Consider the following 18,517-nt stretch of genomic DNA (forward strand, 5'->3'; position numbering starts at 1 on the left):
GGCTTGTTTGGCTGCACGTTACATAAAGAGGATGGCTTGTATAGTCATGATTACAGCCCAAAGTGGATCAGCAGCAGATTGCTTGTTGTTACGCATTAAAACAACAGAGTTTTTGACGGAAGCAACCCTGTCATTGCAGTTTTCCGTCTAACTAATACATTTGATCATATATGTTTAATAAATAAATAAGGTTGTAATAGCAAAATGAAGAGTTTACATGTACTGAAACGTTGACATGTGGAGTGACCTTTCACTTTCTCTGGTTGCTGACATGATGTTGCACATATTGGAGGATGTTTACCTGCTGGGTCTCATGTTTCTGGACAAGCGTTCATGCGCACGCACAGTCCCCAGTCTTGTTGAGCTCTGTGGATGACGCTCCTGTCTTCAGGCACTGACACACAAAAAAATCAATCAGGTAAAAGCAACAGTTTGATGGATAGCCCTGCAATTAGAAGCGGTTGAAAGGAAAAGAATTCAGTTTTACGAGTTCTGTGGAACTTGAACTCAGACAAAGAGGGAGGTGGAAACATGCCAGATGAATTAGGCTACACTAACTTAATACGTTTGGTGGTTTCATTTGTTTTTTTATTACATTCAACAACAATCTGAGACATATTTTGTGCTGTTAAACATAATGTCAATCTGTTTTGCGTGTGTGTGTGTGCGCTCCGCGTGTGCGCTCCTGTGTGCGCTCCGCGTGTGCGCTCCTGTGGGCGTGGAGCCGCGCTGCGCAGCGTCATATGAGCCGGCGGAGGAAGCGGAGCGCACACACAGCCAAACAACAAAATAAACCCAGCCCAATCGGTTCACGTGGAGCGTGTTGAGTTGAGCCAGTGACTGATTTGTGCGCTTGTGGACGGAGTTGCTTCACTTCCCGGCAGCTCTTCAAACATCCCCCGGAGAAAGCGCACAGAGACGGCGATGACAGCCGAGTTTATCCCGGCCCGCAGCTGCTGAGAGCCGCATCTCCTGCTCCGCATCCGACCGTTGCCCTCACCTCGCGGAGAGATGCAGAGGAAATACAGGATGAAATCTGCTTTAATAACAGTGTTGCTTGGAGTGGTGAGTAGTAGCCCCTTATAGCCTATAATCAATTTGTTGAACTTTGCGCATCTGTGTACAGAGAACTCTGATAAGCAGTCTGAGAAAGTTTTTTTTTCCCCTTTGCACGTTTCTATCTTTTTAATTCTTAATCACGTCTTAAATGGCATTTGACAAAGATCTTTCTGAAAATATGTCTCTGCATTCTTCGTTTACTGCGTTGAGGGAGTTTTTATGGTTTACAGTGTCCTATCCTTCCACCTGTACATGCACCGACCTCGGACCTGGCTGGACAATGTGAAGCAGAGCAGATCTCTGTAGATCTCTGCAGCAGCCAGTCACACTGACATCTTATAGCCCCACAACAGTTGCTGGATCCCAACTTCCACCCGTCTCAGTTACATGGGTCCCTTACAGAAAGCGGGACAATAACAGTGTCCTATATGGACGGTAGAGGAGCTCTATGTTTCCACAAATGAAGGACTTTGCAAACTTCTGATAATGAGAGAGGGAAAGTTTGTCCTTCAGCAAAAATCACAGATTTGGCACAAGGGAACTTTGGTGGAAGACAATTAAGACAGAAACAATAGAGTCATAATACACACACACACACACACACACACACACACACACACACACACACACACACACACACACACACACACACACACACACACACACACTGGTGAGGGATACAAATAAACAATGTGAAGCACATGAGAGAAATGGGTAGGAATTCACTGCAGTTATTTTAAGAGGATAAACAAAAACTCCTGAGAGTTGTGGTTTCTAATCCCTCTGATTCATCTTGAGGCCGCTCAGGCCCGGAGAGCCAATCTATTCCCCGCAGTCTGACAGTACACGGTCAGTCGGTGCCATGAGCCTGTCAAGGTCCTGATTTAGGAGCTGCATCACAGAAACATGACAGCTGCTGCCACAGATGGGTGTGCATCCTCTGCTGGCTCAGCACATGCAATATTGATAGGCCCTGAACACCCCACCTCCACCTCCGCCTCCACCCCCACCTCCACCTCCAACCCTTCTCACTCCCCCCGTCCTCTTTTCACCACAGACTCCCTCTCTTCCTCTGGTTTTCCACCTCTACTCCATCCTTTTACCCTCTCATATGTGATGATTCAGCAGTGTTAGTCGTCACATTCTTGCCACTGCCGTGCCCACTTCCTTCTTTGAGGACCCATTGTTGGTTGGACATTTACCGTATTTTCCGCACTATAAGGCGTTAAAGCATTATAAGGTGCACCTTCAATGAATGACGTATTTTAAAACTTTTTCCATATATAAGGCGCATCGCATTATAAGGCGCACTAAATATCTGGTAAAATACCGTACTATAGCGGCTGGGGTTGAGTTACGTATCTACCTGATGGAGCTGCGCTACAGGAAATGATACAAAATCCTACAGCAAATGCAAAAAAAAAAAAAAACAAGAAGAAAAGTACCGTATGTCAAACTTTATTAACAAAATAAAAACCAGCTTTGCTCCGTCTCGTCAAAGTTGCCATTATGCGAGTCAGCGTCGCTGCTGTTGTCTTGAACGTCTGTGAAGATTCCTGACGTTTTTAGCGCCGTTACTTCGGCGACACCAACTACATTACCCACAATCCCCCCTGACTGTTGAGGCCTAGAGGTTAAGTGCCTCCAAATGAACATTGTGCAAAGCAGTGGTTAAGATTGGTTGGATTGCTGAAGTTGTGCAACCAGATGCTGCGTGTGTGTGTGTGTGTGTGTGTGCGTGTGCGTGCGCGTGTGCGTGTGTGTGTGTGCGCATGCGCGCGTGTGTGTGTATGAAGTTCCATGCGAGTAATAGTGTGTGTGCGTGTGCGTGTGCGTGTGTGTGTGTGTGTGTGTGTGTGTGTGTGTGTGTGTGTCTGTGTCTGTGTGTGCGTGTGCATGTGCGTGTGCGTGTGTGATCTTCAGGTTTTTTTCCTTTAAATGTCAAAAAGACTGCTTGTTAAAATCTGAAGAGTGCAAGCCTGAAATTTTCCCATTAAATCCAGCTAGGAAATCTTCGGGTCAGGCTACGACTTGTTAAGAAATTGTCCATCCAGCTTTTCTCTTCTTTTTTTCATTTCACACCCTATTTGTTCAGACCATATTGGTTTCTAATTAAAGCATTTAGCTCAGCTCAGAACACATTAGTGATGTACTTTAGTCACGCTTTGGCTCTCTGCGGGGGTGTGGAGTTGCACCCACACCTGGAGCGAGAGGAGGGTCAGAGAAGAAATAGGTGAAAGAAGAAGAAACAAACGCTGCAGCTTGGAGTCATTTCAAAAGTGTCATTTTGGAGAACAGGTTTGTTCGCATGAGAGATCTGTTAGTGTGTGTGTTTGTGGATGGGCCTGTGCAGTAGAGGGCAGTTGAGGGGGGCGAGCGTGTGTAGGGATTTGTGCTTAAGTTAACGCGTTATGTTGGTGAGAGTGTGTGTTGGAGTGTGTGTTGGAGTGTGTGTGGATGGGACGGTGAGCCACTGAAATTTTCAAAATCAGTGTTTCCAAACTTTCAGCTGGACTTTCAGCTATACGAGAGCTATTTGATGGGCACATTTAAGATGACTTTTTTTAAAACAACTCTGATGGACATATGCAAAAATGATCAAACAGAAAACTTTTTAAAGTACATCATGAACATGAGTTGAATAATATTAGTTTCCATGATTCCGTAATTTGTAAAAACGGCAGAATATTAAGTCATGAAATTTAAAAATAAAAGTTTTCAAGATGAATGAAAGGTGACACGGGAGAGTGCATGTACACTCGCTTATCCACAGACACACACACGTGTATACCACTCAGCTGACTCAGAGATGCCTCAGGGAGGGATTGATGTTTTGTAGAGCTCCTCTCTCTTGTCAGCAACATTCCACGCACACCTGAACCTTGACGATTTATGCCGAGTGTGCCTCCTTTTCATAAATGCAGCCGTTAATATACCTGCGTGTGCACACACATCCTTGAGCTGCCCTGGAAATGTACTCCTTGTCATGCGCCTCAAACAATATTCACCCCAGTAAAGAACAGACTGACTCACACGTAGTTCATGTTGTGAGACATATTTTAAAAAGTCCTCGGTACATGACAAGGATTTTTTTTCTGATCCTATAAGTGTAAATAGAAATACCTGGTGAAGAGGGGAATCGCTTCTTTAATCCCCGTTGACTTTGAGGCCGAAGAAGTTCAGCAGGTGAAGAATAAATAGGAGCCACTGTGGGAAATATTTTAGTGTGGGAAATATTTTAGTGTGATAAAAGACCACACACATTCAATATTGTCACGTAAACACGGACAGGTCTCAGGCACGAGTGTGTGCGTGTCGATGTATTTATGTATAAGTAGAGACACGCACAAGCATCTTTACCTGTCAACAGCCAAGATAAGGCACTCAACAGGTCACTCTTTAAAGAATGTTTGTAGAGAGGACCAGTTTAACAAGGTATGGATGTGCGATTGTGTTTGCTTTGGCTTGTGCTTGCAAATGCTCATCCAGGGTTTGTGAGAAAACCATGTTCTCATGTGGTTCACGTTGTCATCCTTCAAATTTCTGGCATGTGATCCTTTAAAACAAAGCCTTCAGGTTGAGCCATCATGTATTTCACAAGGGTTTAACATCAACAAAGAATCTGAATAATTAGTCATTTTGTTTTGATGGATCCTGAATAGAATAGGAGCTGTAGTAAAAGTCTTTGTAGTCATTGTATACACACATACACACACATTTAACCACCTTTCAGGTCACATACCATCAGTCAAGGAAGGTCAAGGAAAGTCCATTAGTATGAATAAAATATAGAATTCAATCACAGCCCGGAGTTATGTATTGCACAGGTTATTGAACCCCTTGGAACCAGTGGTTTTGTGGTTTTATGGTTCCAAAATACATTTAATGAGATTACATTAATCTTTTTACGCCCCCCCCCCCCCAAAAAGAAGAAAAAACAACTCTGCTTTCCAGCCTCGAAACTGTTTTGAAAAAAGGAAATCACTTCATTTAATCCACATTGCACAATACAGCACAATTGCTCAGTTAAGGTTATCGACAAAATCTGGCTCTTTGCAAACGAATAAGGCCATTTTAATGTGTTTTCTGACTGAAAATGTCCTTCACGCTGCATATTTCTAATGTTTCTTTGCCTGGCTCTCTGGCGACCTGCAGGTTGGGGCTTTGGCCAATCAGGACAACTGTCCGTCAGGCCAACATACGAAGAGCGGAGAGTGTTGCAAGCAGTGTCCGCCCGGCGAGGGCGTCATCAAACCATGTGGAGTCACGCAGGCCGTCTGTGCTCCATGTCTCGACAGTGAGTACCACAAAATATGTTCCAGTCATGAAGAGCAATAATTACAGACAATTTGTGATACTAATAAATGCACAAAATGAAATGCAGGAAAATAAAGTATCTATATGAAAGTGAGAGTATCAATTAGGGATGGGCGATATTTTACCGTTCACGATATACCGTCCAAAAAATCATTACAGTTTTGCAGTACAGGTGTAACTCATTTAATTGGTTTTTATTAATTCAATTTAATTGGTGACGTTTAGTAGCATTTAGTATCTTTTAGAGCAGAGTTTTGGGGGCTCCAAAGACTGAATGTGGTGACAGATTTATAGTTACAAAGGTGGAGTTGAATTGGTATTTTTTTTATCGTCATTTTATCGTTATCGGGATAAATGCCAGAAATTATCGTGATACATTTTTTAGTCCATACCGCCCATCCCTAGTATCAACACAAAAGTGTGTCCGAGTTTATTTTTTCCAAAGGAAAGATAAGGAGAAAATCACCAAGACAATGTACTGTACACAAATAGTTCTGACATTTAGAAATGACGTTTCTCAACAAAACACTGCAAAGGATTTGAAGCGTTTGTCATTAACACTTTAGGATTCTGTTGGAAGATTCTGGATCAGGAGAAATCTCTGTACAAGGTACAGCAATGAACACCCATAATACATGACTGCATGGGATTATGGGAACGCAGTTAATCCGTGGACTCAAGGCTCCATACTGAGAGCTCATTAAAGATGAGCTTCAAGTCAATTGGAAAACGTCCCCATGTTTTTTTCAGAATGATGGATCAAAGTGTGAGGTGCCACCTGACTTCTTTTCAAGGGGAGGACCTTTCACCATTAGAGAAGATTATCAAATGTAAAATGAATGCTGCGTAGGAGGACTCAAGTTATTGAGCAACTAAAATCCCACGTACAGCAAAGTTGGGAAAATATTTTAATTTCCAAAGTACACGAATGAGTCACGTCCGTTCCAAGTGCTAGTGAAAGACGAGCTGATGCTCCGTATCGAGTCCAGGGACGCTTTGACGTGTAAAGCTCGGGACTGAACTGGCAATCTTTCTATCGACACATGATCAGTCCAACCTCCTGAGGTCCAGTCCCTCTAGTTTTACAGGTCACTGGTTGGTACATTAAAAGTCATCCAATCGCTGTCCATCTGGACCCATAATCTCATGTGTCCGCCAAGGTAAGTAAGGGATCAAAGTCAAAGGGATATATTTCACGTGATGGGTTTCTGCTTCTCCTTTTCTGTCTTATTACTGGTGGCGCTTTATTTGAAATCAGAGGAAAAGCAAGGCAATCCATCTAGAGTTTGGAAAAGCAGTAAAACACACACATACAAGACCACATTTTCAGCTTGTATCTGCTTTAGATGCTGCTGAATATTTTCTGGAATGAATCTGAAATACTTTACCTTTGCAAAAGGAGTCTTCAAAAGCAGACAGATTTTCGACTTTACTGTACAGTGAGCGAAAATAACCGAGTCAAATTCCCTGTCTTGTTTGACCTGACTCGGCCAAATAAACATGATTCTGATTCTGATTCTGATTCTCAACATAACATTAAAACTGAATCAGCTTCATGTTTGAAAGCGACCTAGATACCAGACATAACTGTTTTCCATCACTACTGCCTTCCTCTCCCCATGTAGGGAGAGAGAGACATCATTAGGACAGTGATGTTAAGAGTGGGACCATAAAAGAAAAACAAGAAATGGATGGATTATGTAACAGTAACTAAGATGGAAAGGGTGTAAATGATTGAATGCTTTAAATGGTATCTAAGGTTGTCTCTGTGGAGTGAATGAATGCTCGGGAGTAGGGGAGTGTACCTCTTCTATGGGAGGCTTGTGGGCGATGGGGTTGGGCCACGGCCAGTTCCTATGTTTTCCCATAGTTTTCCCCGTATGAATTCCCTGACCATGCTTGCGTCCAGGACAGGAAGTAGTGAAAGAAAGCAGCTATGAGCCAAGGAAACCCACAGTAAGAAAAAAGAAAAAAAAAGATTCAATCCTCAGGTCATGAGAGAAGTCACAGAGAATATGTATCTTAACTCAAGAGTTATATTGGTGCCATGTTGCCTTGGACTATATATGATAAATCAGTTTTTACTGACCTACAATTTATGCTTTTATCTGAGATATCTCTGAGGTCTTGGCTTTCTGTTGCACAACATGGACATTTTCTTCTGTGATAATTACCAGCCTCATCGTGCTTTTCCTGCTCAGACATGAACAAACAGACAGGGACAGTTCATGCACACTGAATCATATGGAAATGAGGAGCAAACTCTCCGACAAATATCTTTGCTAAAATATCAAGACTCTTTTCAGCTGGGTTGTTATTAGGGCCCGAGCACTTGCAGTGCGAAGGCCCTATTGTATCTGTAGGAATTTTTTTTCTTTTTCTTCTGACAAAAGGAGGGCCTTTTTGCCCCCCTAAACGTGCCCAAAAAGTCACCAAATTTTGCATGCAAGTCAGGCCTGGCGAAAAATTTGATATTTAATGGTTTACATTAATGGGCGTGTCAAAATGGCTCAACAGCGCCCCCTTGAAAACTTTGTGACTCAAGCCCCACAATACGGTTTGACGTACATGCACGAAAAATCGCTACACACCTGTATCAGTACACAACTTAAAGAAAAGTCTCTTGGCGACATGGCCGAAACCGAACAGGAAGTCAGCCATTTTGAATAAATTGTGTCACTTTGGCGCAATTTATGCCATTCCTTCGGCAGTTAATACGGCCCGAACCGTAACGTGCCCCCAAGTGTGTTATACATCAAAATGTGCGTCTCCCTCCTGCGACAACACGCATTACTTTTCTCTTTCAAAAGCGTTACCGTGGCGACGCTAGACGCCAAAAAGCGCGCCCACCCTTCATCTGGTTGGTTCAGACCGAAAAAACTTTGCGCCTCAAGCCCCATAATACGGTTTGACGTACATGAACGAAAATCGGTACACACCTGTATCATGTCGCAACTTAAAGAAAAGTCTCTTGGCTCCATGGCCCAAACCGAACAGGAAGTCGGCCATTTTAAACATTCTGAATTAATCGCGTAATTTTGGAGCAATATGAGCCATTCCTTCGAGAATTAATACGGCCCGAACCGTAACGTGCACCCAGGTGTGTTATACATCAAAATGTGCGTCTCCATCCTGCGACTACGCGCATTACTTTTCTCTTTCAAAAGTGTTAACGTGGCGACGCTAGACGGCAAAAAGCGCGCCCCACTTCATCTGATTGGTCCATATTTGATAGTTCCCCAAAAGTCCCCAAATTTTGCATACAAGGGAGGCCTGGCGATAAATTTGATATTTCATGGTTTGCATTAATGGGTGTGGCAAAATGGCTCAACAGCGCCCCCCGGAAAACTTTGTGCCTCAAGCCCCACAATACGGTTTGACGTACATGCATGAAAATCGGTACACACCTGCATCATGTCGTAACTTAAAGAAAAGTCTCTTGGAGCCATGGCGGAAACCGAACAGGAAGTCAGCCATTTTTAATTTATTGTGTAATTTTGGCGTAATTTATGCCATTCCTTCGGCAGTTAATACGGCCCGAACCGTATCGTGAACCCAGATGTGTTATACCTCAAAATGTGCGTCTTCATCTTGCGACTACGCGCATTACTTTTCTCTTTCAAAAGTGTTACCGTGGCGACGCTAGACGCGAAAAAGCGCGTCCCCCCTTCATCTGATTGGTCCATATTTGATAGTTCTCCAAAAGTCACCAAATTTTGCATGCAAGCCAGGCCTGGCGATAAATTTGATATTTCATTGTTTGCATTAATGGGCGTGGCGTAACGGCTCAACAGCGCCCCCTAGAATACTTTTCTCTGCCATAACTTTTGAATGGTTTGACATAAAGAGTTGTGGGTGGTGTCATGGGACTCGGTATAGAGTCCTTGACCATAATTAGTGAAAATTAGCCCCGCCCCTTCTTTTGATTGGTTGTCCCTATTTCCTGCTATAACTTTTGAATGGTTTGACATAGAGAGTCGTGGGTGGTGTCATCAGACTCTGTATGGAGTCCTTGACCTCCATTGGCTTAAATTAGCCCCGCCCCTACTTCTGATTGGTTGTCCCTTTTTTCTGCTATAACTTTTGAATGGTTTAACATAGGAAGTCGTGGGTGGTGTCAGGTCTGATATGCTTATGGGGGCGGTGGCCGTGAGTGCGAGGGCCCGTTCATCGCTGCTTGCAGCTTTAATTAGGGCCCGAGCACCTTCAGTGCGAAGGCCCTATTGTATTTGCAGGAATTTTTTAGGGCCCGAGCACTTGCAGTGCGAAGGCCCTATTGTATTTGCAGGAATTTTTATTATTATTATTATTAGGGCCCGAGCACTTGCAGTGCGAAGGCCCTATTGTATTTGCAGGAATTTTTATTATTATTATTAGGGCCCGAGCACTTGCAGTGCGAAGGCCCTATTGTATTTGCAGGAATTTTTATTATTATTAGGGCCCGAGCACCTTCAGTGCGAAGGCCCTATTGTATTTGCAGGAATTTTTATTATTATTATTATTTTCCTGACAAAGTGAAGGCCTTTTTGCCCCCCTTAACATTCCCAAAAAGTCACCAAATTTTGCACCCTAGTCAGGCCTGGCGAAAAATTTGATATTTAAAGGTTTGCATTAATGGGCGTGGCAAAATGGCTCAACAGCGCCCCCTTGAAAACTTTGTGCCTCAAGCCCCACGATACGGTTTGTCGTACATGCACGAAAATCGGTACACACCTGTATCATGGGACAACTTAAACAAAAGTCTCTTGGGGTCATGCCCGAAACCGAACAGGATGTCGGCCATTTTGAATTAATCGTGTCATTTTAGCAAAATTTATGCCATTCCTTCGGCAGTTAATTCAGCCCGAACCGTAACGTGCACCCAGGTGTGTTATACATAAAAATGTGCGTCTCCATCCTGCGACACCACGCATTACTTTTCTCTTTCAAAAGCGTTACCGCGGCGACGCTAGACGCCAAAAAGCGCGCCCACCCTTCATCTGGTTGGTTCAGACAGAGAAAATTTTGCGCCTCAAGCCCCATAATACGGTTTGACATACATGAACGTAAATTGGTACACTCCTGTATCATGTAGCAACTAAAAGAAAAGTCTCTTGGCGCCATGGCAGAAACCGAACAGGAAGTCAGCCATTTTGAACATTCTGAATTAATTGCGTAATTTTGGAGCAATATATGCCATTCCTTTGAGAGTTAATTCAGCCCGAACCGTATCGTGAACCCAGATGTGTTATACATCAAAATGTGCGTCTCCATCCTGCGACTACACGCATTACTTTTCTCTTTCAAAAGTGTTACCGTGGCGACGCTAGACGCCAACAAGCGCACCCCCCCCTTCATCTGATTGGTCCATATTTGATAGTTCCCCAAAATGCACCAAATTTGGCATGCAAGCCAGGCCTGGCGATAAATTTGATATTTCATGGTTTGCATTAATGGGCGTGGCAAAATGGCTCAACAGCGCCCCCCGGAAAACTTTGGCCCTCAAGCCCCACAATACGGTTTGACGTACATGCACGAAAATCGCTACACACCTGTATCATGGCACAACTTAAAGAAAAGTCTCTTGGAGCCATGGCCGAAACCGAACAGGATGTCGGCCATTTTGAATAAATTGTGTCATTTTGGCGAAATTTATTCCATTCCTTCGGCAGTTAATTCAGCCCGAATCGTAACGTGCACCCAGGTGTGTTATACATCAAAATGTGCGTCTACATCCTGCGACACCACGCATTACTTTTCTCTTTCAAAAGTGTTACCGTGGCGACGCTAGACGCCAAAAGGTGCGCCCCCCCCTCCATGTGATTGGTCCATATTTGATAGTTCTCCAAAAGTCACCAAATTTTGCATGCAAGCCAGACCTGGTGATAAATTTGATATTTCATGGTTTGCATTAATGGGCGTGGCCTAACGGCTCAACAGCGCCCCCTAGAATACTATTCTCTGCCATAACTTTTGAATGGTTTGACATAGGAAGTTGTGGGTGGTGTCATGGGACTCTGTAATGAGTCCTTAAGCTTCATTGGCCTTAATTAGCCCCGCCCCTTCTTCTGATTGGTTGTCCCGATTTTCTGCTATAACATTGGAATGGTTCGACATAGAGAGTCCTGGGTGGTGTAATCAGATTCTTTATGGAGTCCTTGACCTTCATTGGCCTGAATTAGCCCCGCCCCTTCTTCTGATTGGTTGTCCCTTTTTTCTGCTTTAACTTTTGAATAGTTTGACATAGGAAGTCGTGGGTGGTGTCATGGGACTCTGTAATGAGTTCTTAAGCTTCGTTGGCCTTAATTAGCCCCGCCCCTTCTTTTGATTGGTTGTCCCGATTTTCTGCTATAACTTTGGAATGGTTTGACATAGAGAGTCGTGGGTGGTGTCATCAGATTCTGTATGGAGTCCTTGACCTTCATTGGCCTGAATTAGCCCCGCCCCTTCTTCTGATTGGTTGTCCCTTTTTTCTGCTATAACTTTTGAATGGTTTGACATAGGAAGTCGTGGGTGGTGTCATTTCTGATATGCTTATGGGGGGCGGTGGCCGTGAGTGCGAGGGCCCGTTCATTGCTGCTTGCAGCTTTAATTATTATTATTATTTTTCTTCTGACAAAGTGATGGCCTTTTTGCCCCCCTTAACATGCCCAAAAAGTCACCAAATTTTGCACCCAAGTCAGGCCTGGCGAAAAATTTGATATTTAATGGTTTGCATTAATGGGCGTGGTAAAATGGCTCAACAGCGCCCCCTTGAAAACTTTGTGCCTCAAGCCCCACGATACGGTTTGACGTACATGCACGAAAATCGGTACACACCTGTATCATGGGACAACTTAAACAAAAGTCTCTTGGCGACATGGCCGAAACCGAACAGGAAGTCGGCCATTTTGAATTAATCGTGTCATTTTGGCGAAATTTATGCCATTCCTTCGAAAGTTAATTCAGCCCGAACCGTAACGTGCCCCCAGGTGTGTTATACATCAAAATGTGCGTCTCCCTCCTGCGACCACACGCATTACTTTTCTCTTTCAAAAGCGTTACCGTGGCGACGCTAGACGCCAAAAAGCGCGCCCACCCTTCATCTCGTTGCTTCAGACAGAAAAAACGTTGCGCCTCAAGCCCCATAATTCGGTTTGACGTACCTGAACGAAAATCGGTACACTCCTGTATCATGTCGCAACTAAAAGAAAAGTCTCTTGGCGCCATGGCCGAAATCGAACAGGAAGTCGGCCATTTTGAACATTCTGAATTAATCGCGTAATTTTGGAGCAATATATGCCATTCCTTCGAGAATTAATTCAGCCCGAACCGTATCGTGAACCCAGATGTGTTATACATCAAAATGTGCGTCTCCATCCTGCGACTACACGCATTACTTTTCTCTTTGAAAAGTGTTACCGTGGCGACGCTAGACGCCAACAAGCGCACCCCCCCTTCATCTGATTGGTCCATATTTGATAGTTCCCCAAAAGGCACCAAATTTGGCATGCAAGCCAGGCCTGGCGATAAATTTGATATTTCATGGTTTGCATTAATGGGCGTGGCAAAATGGCTCAACAGCGCCCCCCGGAAAACTTTGTGCCTCAAGCCCCACAATACGGTTTGACGTACATGCACGAAAATCGCTACACACCTGTATCATGGCACAACTTAAAGAAAAGTCTCTTGGAGCCATGGCCGAAACCGAACAGGATGTCGGCCATTTTGAATAAATTGTGTCATTTTGGCGAAATTTATGCCATTCCTTCGGCAGTTAATTCAGCCCGAACCGTAACGTGCACCCAGGTGTGTTATACATCAAAATGTGCGTCTACATCCTGCGACACCACGCATTACTTTTCTCTTTCAAAAGTGTTACCGTGGCGACGCTAGACGCCAAAAGGCGCGCCCCCCCTTCATCTGATTGGTCCATATTTGATAGTTCTCCAAAAGTCACCAAAATTTGCATGCAAGCCAGGCCTGGCGATAAATGTGATATTTCATGGTTTGCATTAATGGGCGTGGCCTAACGGCTCAACAGCGCCCCCTAGAATACTTTTATCTGCCATAACTTTTGAATGGTTTGACATAGGAAGTCGTGGTTGGTGTCATGGGACTCTGTAATGAGTTCTTAAGCTTCGTTGGGCTTAATTAGCCCCGCCCCTTCTTCTGATTGGTTGTCCCGATTTTCTGCTATAACTTTTGAATGGTTTGACATAGAGAGTCGTGGGTGGTGTCATCAGATTCTTTATGGAGTCCTTAAACTTCATTGGCCAGAATTAGCCCCGCCCCTTCTTCTGATTGGTTGTCCTTTTTTATAATAAAACTGCCGCGAGCCGCCAGTCGCTCTCGCGCTGACTCCCGCTTCCTGATTCAAACGTCTGCCGGCCCCGCCCCCTGACCAATCAGTGGCGAGTAGGGTGATGGCGGCCCCGCCCCCCGACCAATCAGTGGCGAGTAGGGTGATGGCGGCCCCGCCCCCCGACCAATCAGTGGCGAGTAGGGTGATGACGGCCCCGCCCCCCGACCAATCAGCTCCCTGTAATGTGGTGACTTCAGAAATATTCCCGGCTCAGCCCGGTTACAAGCTTGGCAGAATGGTTACAGAAAAAGTAATAATTTAAATAGTAGGGTTTTACTAATATTTATAACTTACAAATATTTAAAAAATTAGGAAAAAAAAGTTCCAGAAGTTTTATCGCTATGTTGGTCTGTCCTAATCCAGTAGGTCAAATAGATGGAATAGCTGAGACTTAGCTCAGCCAGATCATTGCGGTCTTTGCTGCCAGAGGTCGAGAGTTCAAGCCTGGCTTGATATGCCAAAATTTTTGTCAGCAATTTTTGTGTTTTTTTTACATCAAAATGTTCGTCTCTGTCCTGTGACGACGCACATTACTTTTCTCTATCCCCTTCTTCTGATTGGTTGTCCCGATTTTCTGCCATAACTTTTGAATTTGAGTGGAGTTTGCGCGCGCAGCTCCCGCGGGGGGAGGGGCTGATGTTCAGCGCGGCCGCCATCTTGGTCGAGGCGCCGCATTGACTGCCTGAGAACGTCGGGCGTGGCCGCCATCTTGGATCGGTATCGCTTTAACTCTAGAGCGTTCACTTCTATTGTGGAAGGAGGTGTCTGCATAAGTAAAATAACTATAACTCACTTGATTTTCAACCGATTTTCACGCGGTTTGCTTTGTTACAAACGGCAGACATGTAGCTATGATACAGGATGCTTGATGTACGTTAAATATGCAAGCTTTCATGCTAAAATACGTTCTGCAGGTAGTCACACTTCAGGTATACACACACACACACACACATATATATATATATATATATATATATATATATATATATATATATATATATATATATATATATACACACACACACACACACACACACACACACACACACACACACACACACACACACAATATACACAATACAAAATACAGTATAGCATATTAATGAATGTATTAATATATTTGAATAACAGACATAACAAGCTTAAAAACAAAAAACATAACGGATGACAGCATACAATTGTCATAATGGAGAAAAAAAAGAAACATTTGGAAGGAGTGTGTGTGTGAGGAATTGTATATTAGTGTTATAAATTGAAATTATATAATAATGCAATCGCTATGATATATAATTTTACAATATAATACAGTCAAAAATATATGAAATGAAGCAACATACAATGCAATAATACAATATGCTATATTACTGGGTACGCTAATATGAAATAACAACATGTAATATAATATGGTATAATAGATTAATATAATATCATACATTCTGGACCATGAGATACAGCTGTACTGTATGATCATCGTTCATTTGAGTGATCTGATTTTTTTTTCATGGTTTGCATTAATGGGCGTGTCCTCACGGCTCAACAGCGCCCCCTAGAATACTTTTTTCTGCCATAACTTTTGAAAGGTTTGACATAGAGAGTCGTGGGTGGTGTCATGGGACTCGGCATTGAGTCCTTGACCATAATTGGTGACAATTAGCCCAGTCCCTTTTTCTGATTGGTTGTCCCTATTTTCTGCTATAACTTTTGAATGTTTTGACATACAGAGTCGTGGGTGGTGTCATGGGACTCGGCATTGAGTCCTTGACCATAATTGGTGACAATTAGCCCAGTCCCTTCTTCTGACTGGTCGTCCCTTTTTTCTGCTATAACTTTTGAAGGGTTTGACATAGGAAGTCGTGGGTGGTGTCATTTCTGATATGCTTATGGGGGGCGGTTGACGTGAGTGCGAGGGCCCGTTCATTGCTGCTTGCAGCTTTAATTATTATTATTATTATTATTTTCCTGACAAAGTGAAGGCCTTTTTGCCCCCCTTAACATGCCCAAAAAGTCACCAAATTTTGCACCCAAGCCAGGCCTGGCGAAAAATTTGATATTTAATGGTTTGCATTAATGGGCGTGGCAAAATGGCTCAACAGCGCCCCCTTGAAAACTTTGTGCCTCAAGCCCCACGATACGGTTTGACGTACATGCACGAAAGTCGGTACACACCTGTATCATGGGACAACTTAAAGAAAAGTCTCTTGGCGTCATGCCCGAAACCGAACAGGAAGTCGGCCATTTTGAATTAGTCGCGTCATTTTGGCGAAATTTATGCCATTCCTTCGAAAGTTAATTCAGCCCGAACCGTAACGTGCACCCAGGTGTGTTATACATCAAAATGTGCGTCTCCCTCCTGCGACCACCCGCATTACTTTTCTCTTTCAAAAGCGTTACCGTGGCGACGCTAGACGCCAAAAAGCGCGCCCACCCTTCATCTGGTTGGTTCAGACAGAAAAAACTTTGCGCCTCAAGCCCCATAATACGGTTTGACGTACATGAACGAAAGTTGGCACACTCCTGTATCATGTCGCAACTAAAAGAAAAGTCTCTTGGCGCCATGGCCGAAACCGAACAGGAAGTCGGCCATTATGAACATTCTGAATTAATTGTGTCATTTTGGCGAAATTTATGCCATTCCTTCGAGAGTTAATTCAGCCCGAACCGTATCGTGAACCCAGATGTGTTATACATCAAAATGTGCGTCTCCATCCTGCGACTACACGCATTACTTTTCTCTTTCCAAAGTGTTACCGTGGCGATGCTAGACGCCAACAAGCGCACCCCCCCTTCATCTGATTGGTCCATATTTGATAGTTCCCCAAAAGGCACCAAATTTGGCATGCAAGCCAGGCCTGGCGATAAATTTGATATTTCATGGTTTGCATTAATGGGCGTGGCAAAATGGCTCAACAGCGCCCCCCGGAAAACTTTGTGCCTCAAGCCCCACAATACGGTTTGACGTACATGCACGAAAATCGCTACACACCTGTATCATGGCACAACTTAAAGAAAAGTCTCTTGGAGCCATGGCCGAAACCGAACAGGATGTCGGCCATTTTGAATTAATTGTGTAATTTTGGCACAATTTATGCCATTCCTTCGGCAGTTAATTCAGCCCGAACCGTAACGTGCACCCAGGTGTGTTATCCACCAAAATGTGCGTCTCCATCATGCGACACCACGCATTACTTTTCTCTTTCAAAAGTGTTACCGTGGCGACGCTAGACGCGAAAAAGCGCACCCACCCTTCATCTGATTGGTCCATATTTGATAGTTCTCCAAAAGTCACCAAAATTTGCATGCAAGCCAGGCCTGGCGATAAATGTGATATTTCATGGTTTGCATTAATGGGCGTGGCCTAACGGCTCAACAGCGCCCCCTAGAATACTTTTCTCTGCCATAACTTTTGAATGGTTTCACATAGAGAGTCGTGGGTGGTGTCATGGGACTCTGTAATGAGTCCTTAAGCTTCGTTGGCCTTAATTAGCCCCGCCCCTTCTTCTGATTGGTTGTCCCGATTTTCTGCTATAACTTTTGAATGGTTTGACATAGAGAGTCGTGGGTGGTGTCATCAGATTCTTTATGGAGTCCTTGAACTTCATTGGCCTGAATTAGCCCCGCCCCTTCTTCTGATTGGTTGTCCTTTTTTTATAATAAAATTGCCGCGAGCCGCCAGTCGCGCTGACTCCCGCTTCCTGATTCAAACGTCTGCCGGCCCCGCCCCCTGACCAATCAGTGGCGAGTAGGGTGATGGCGGCCCCGCCCCCCGACCAATCAGTGGCGAGTAGGGTGATGAAGGCCCCGCCCCCCGACCAATCAGTTGCGAGTAGGGTGATGACGGCCCCGCCCCCCGACCAATCAGCTCCCTGTAATGTGGTGACTTCAGAAATATTCCCGGCTCAGCCCGGTTACAACCTTGGCAGAATGGTTACAGAAAAAGTAATAATTTAAATAGTAGGGTTTTACTAATATTTATAACTTACAAATATTTAAAAAATTAGGAAAAAAAAGTTCCAGACATTTTATCGCTATGTTGGTCTGTCCTAAGCCAGTTGGTCAAATAAGAGGAATAGCTGAGACTTAGCTCAGCCAGATTATTGCGGTCTTTGCTGCCAGAGGTCGAGAGTTCAATCCTGGCTTGATATGCCAAAATTTTTGTCAGCAATTTTTGTGTTTTTTTTACATCAAAATGTTCGTCTCTGTCCTGTGACGACGCACATTACTTTTCTCTTTCCCCTTCTTCTGATTGGTTGTCCCGATTTTCTGCCATAACTTTTGAATTTGAGTGGAGTTTGCGCGCGCAGCTCCCGCGGGGGGAGGGGCTGATGTTCAGCGCGGCCGCCATCTTGGTCGAGGCGCCGCATTGACTGCCTGAGAACGTCGGGCGTGGCCGCCATCTTGGATCGGTATCGCTTTAACTCTAGAGCGTTCACTTCTATTGTGGAAGGAGGTGTCTGCATAAGTAAAATAACTATAACTCACTTGATTTTCAACCGATTTTCACGCGGTTTGCTTTGTTACAAACGGCAGACATGTAGCTATGATACAGGATGCTTGATGTACGTTAAATATGCAAGCTTTCATGCTAAAATACGTTCTGCAGGTAGTCACACTTCAGGTATACACACACACACACACACACATATATATATATATATATATATATATATATATATATATATATACATATATATATATATATATATATATATATATATATATATATATATATATATATATATATATATATATATACACACACACACACACAATATACACAATACAAAATACAGTATAGCATATTAATGAATGTATTAATAT

The 18,517-nt window shown here is 43.8% G+C and overlaps 1 protein-coding gene across 1 annotated transcript in view; it reads left to right on the plus strand.

Annotated features, from left to right (window-relative positions):
* The first annotated feature begins 762 nt into the window (after nt 1-762).
* The window catches only part of ngfrb (nerve growth factor receptor b), a 54,719-nt gene continuing 36,964 nt past the window's right edge, over nt 763-18,517 (plus strand). The window contains exons 1-2 of the mRNA XM_061708561.1: nt 763-1,065; nt 5,215-5,356. Coding sequence (XP_061564545.1) covers nt 1,012-1,065; nt 5,215-5,356 — 196 coding nt within the window. The 5' untranslated portion in view covers nt 763-1,011. The remainder of the gene's footprint in view (nt 1,066-5,214; nt 5,357-18,517) is intronic.

Source organism: Cololabis saira, chromosome 19, assembly GCF_033807715.1.
Source record: "Cololabis saira isolate AMF1-May2022 chromosome 19, fColSai1.1, whole genome shotgun sequence".
Lineage (NCBI taxonomy): Eukaryota > Metazoa > Chordata > Actinopteri > Beloniformes > Belonidae > Cololabis > Cololabis saira.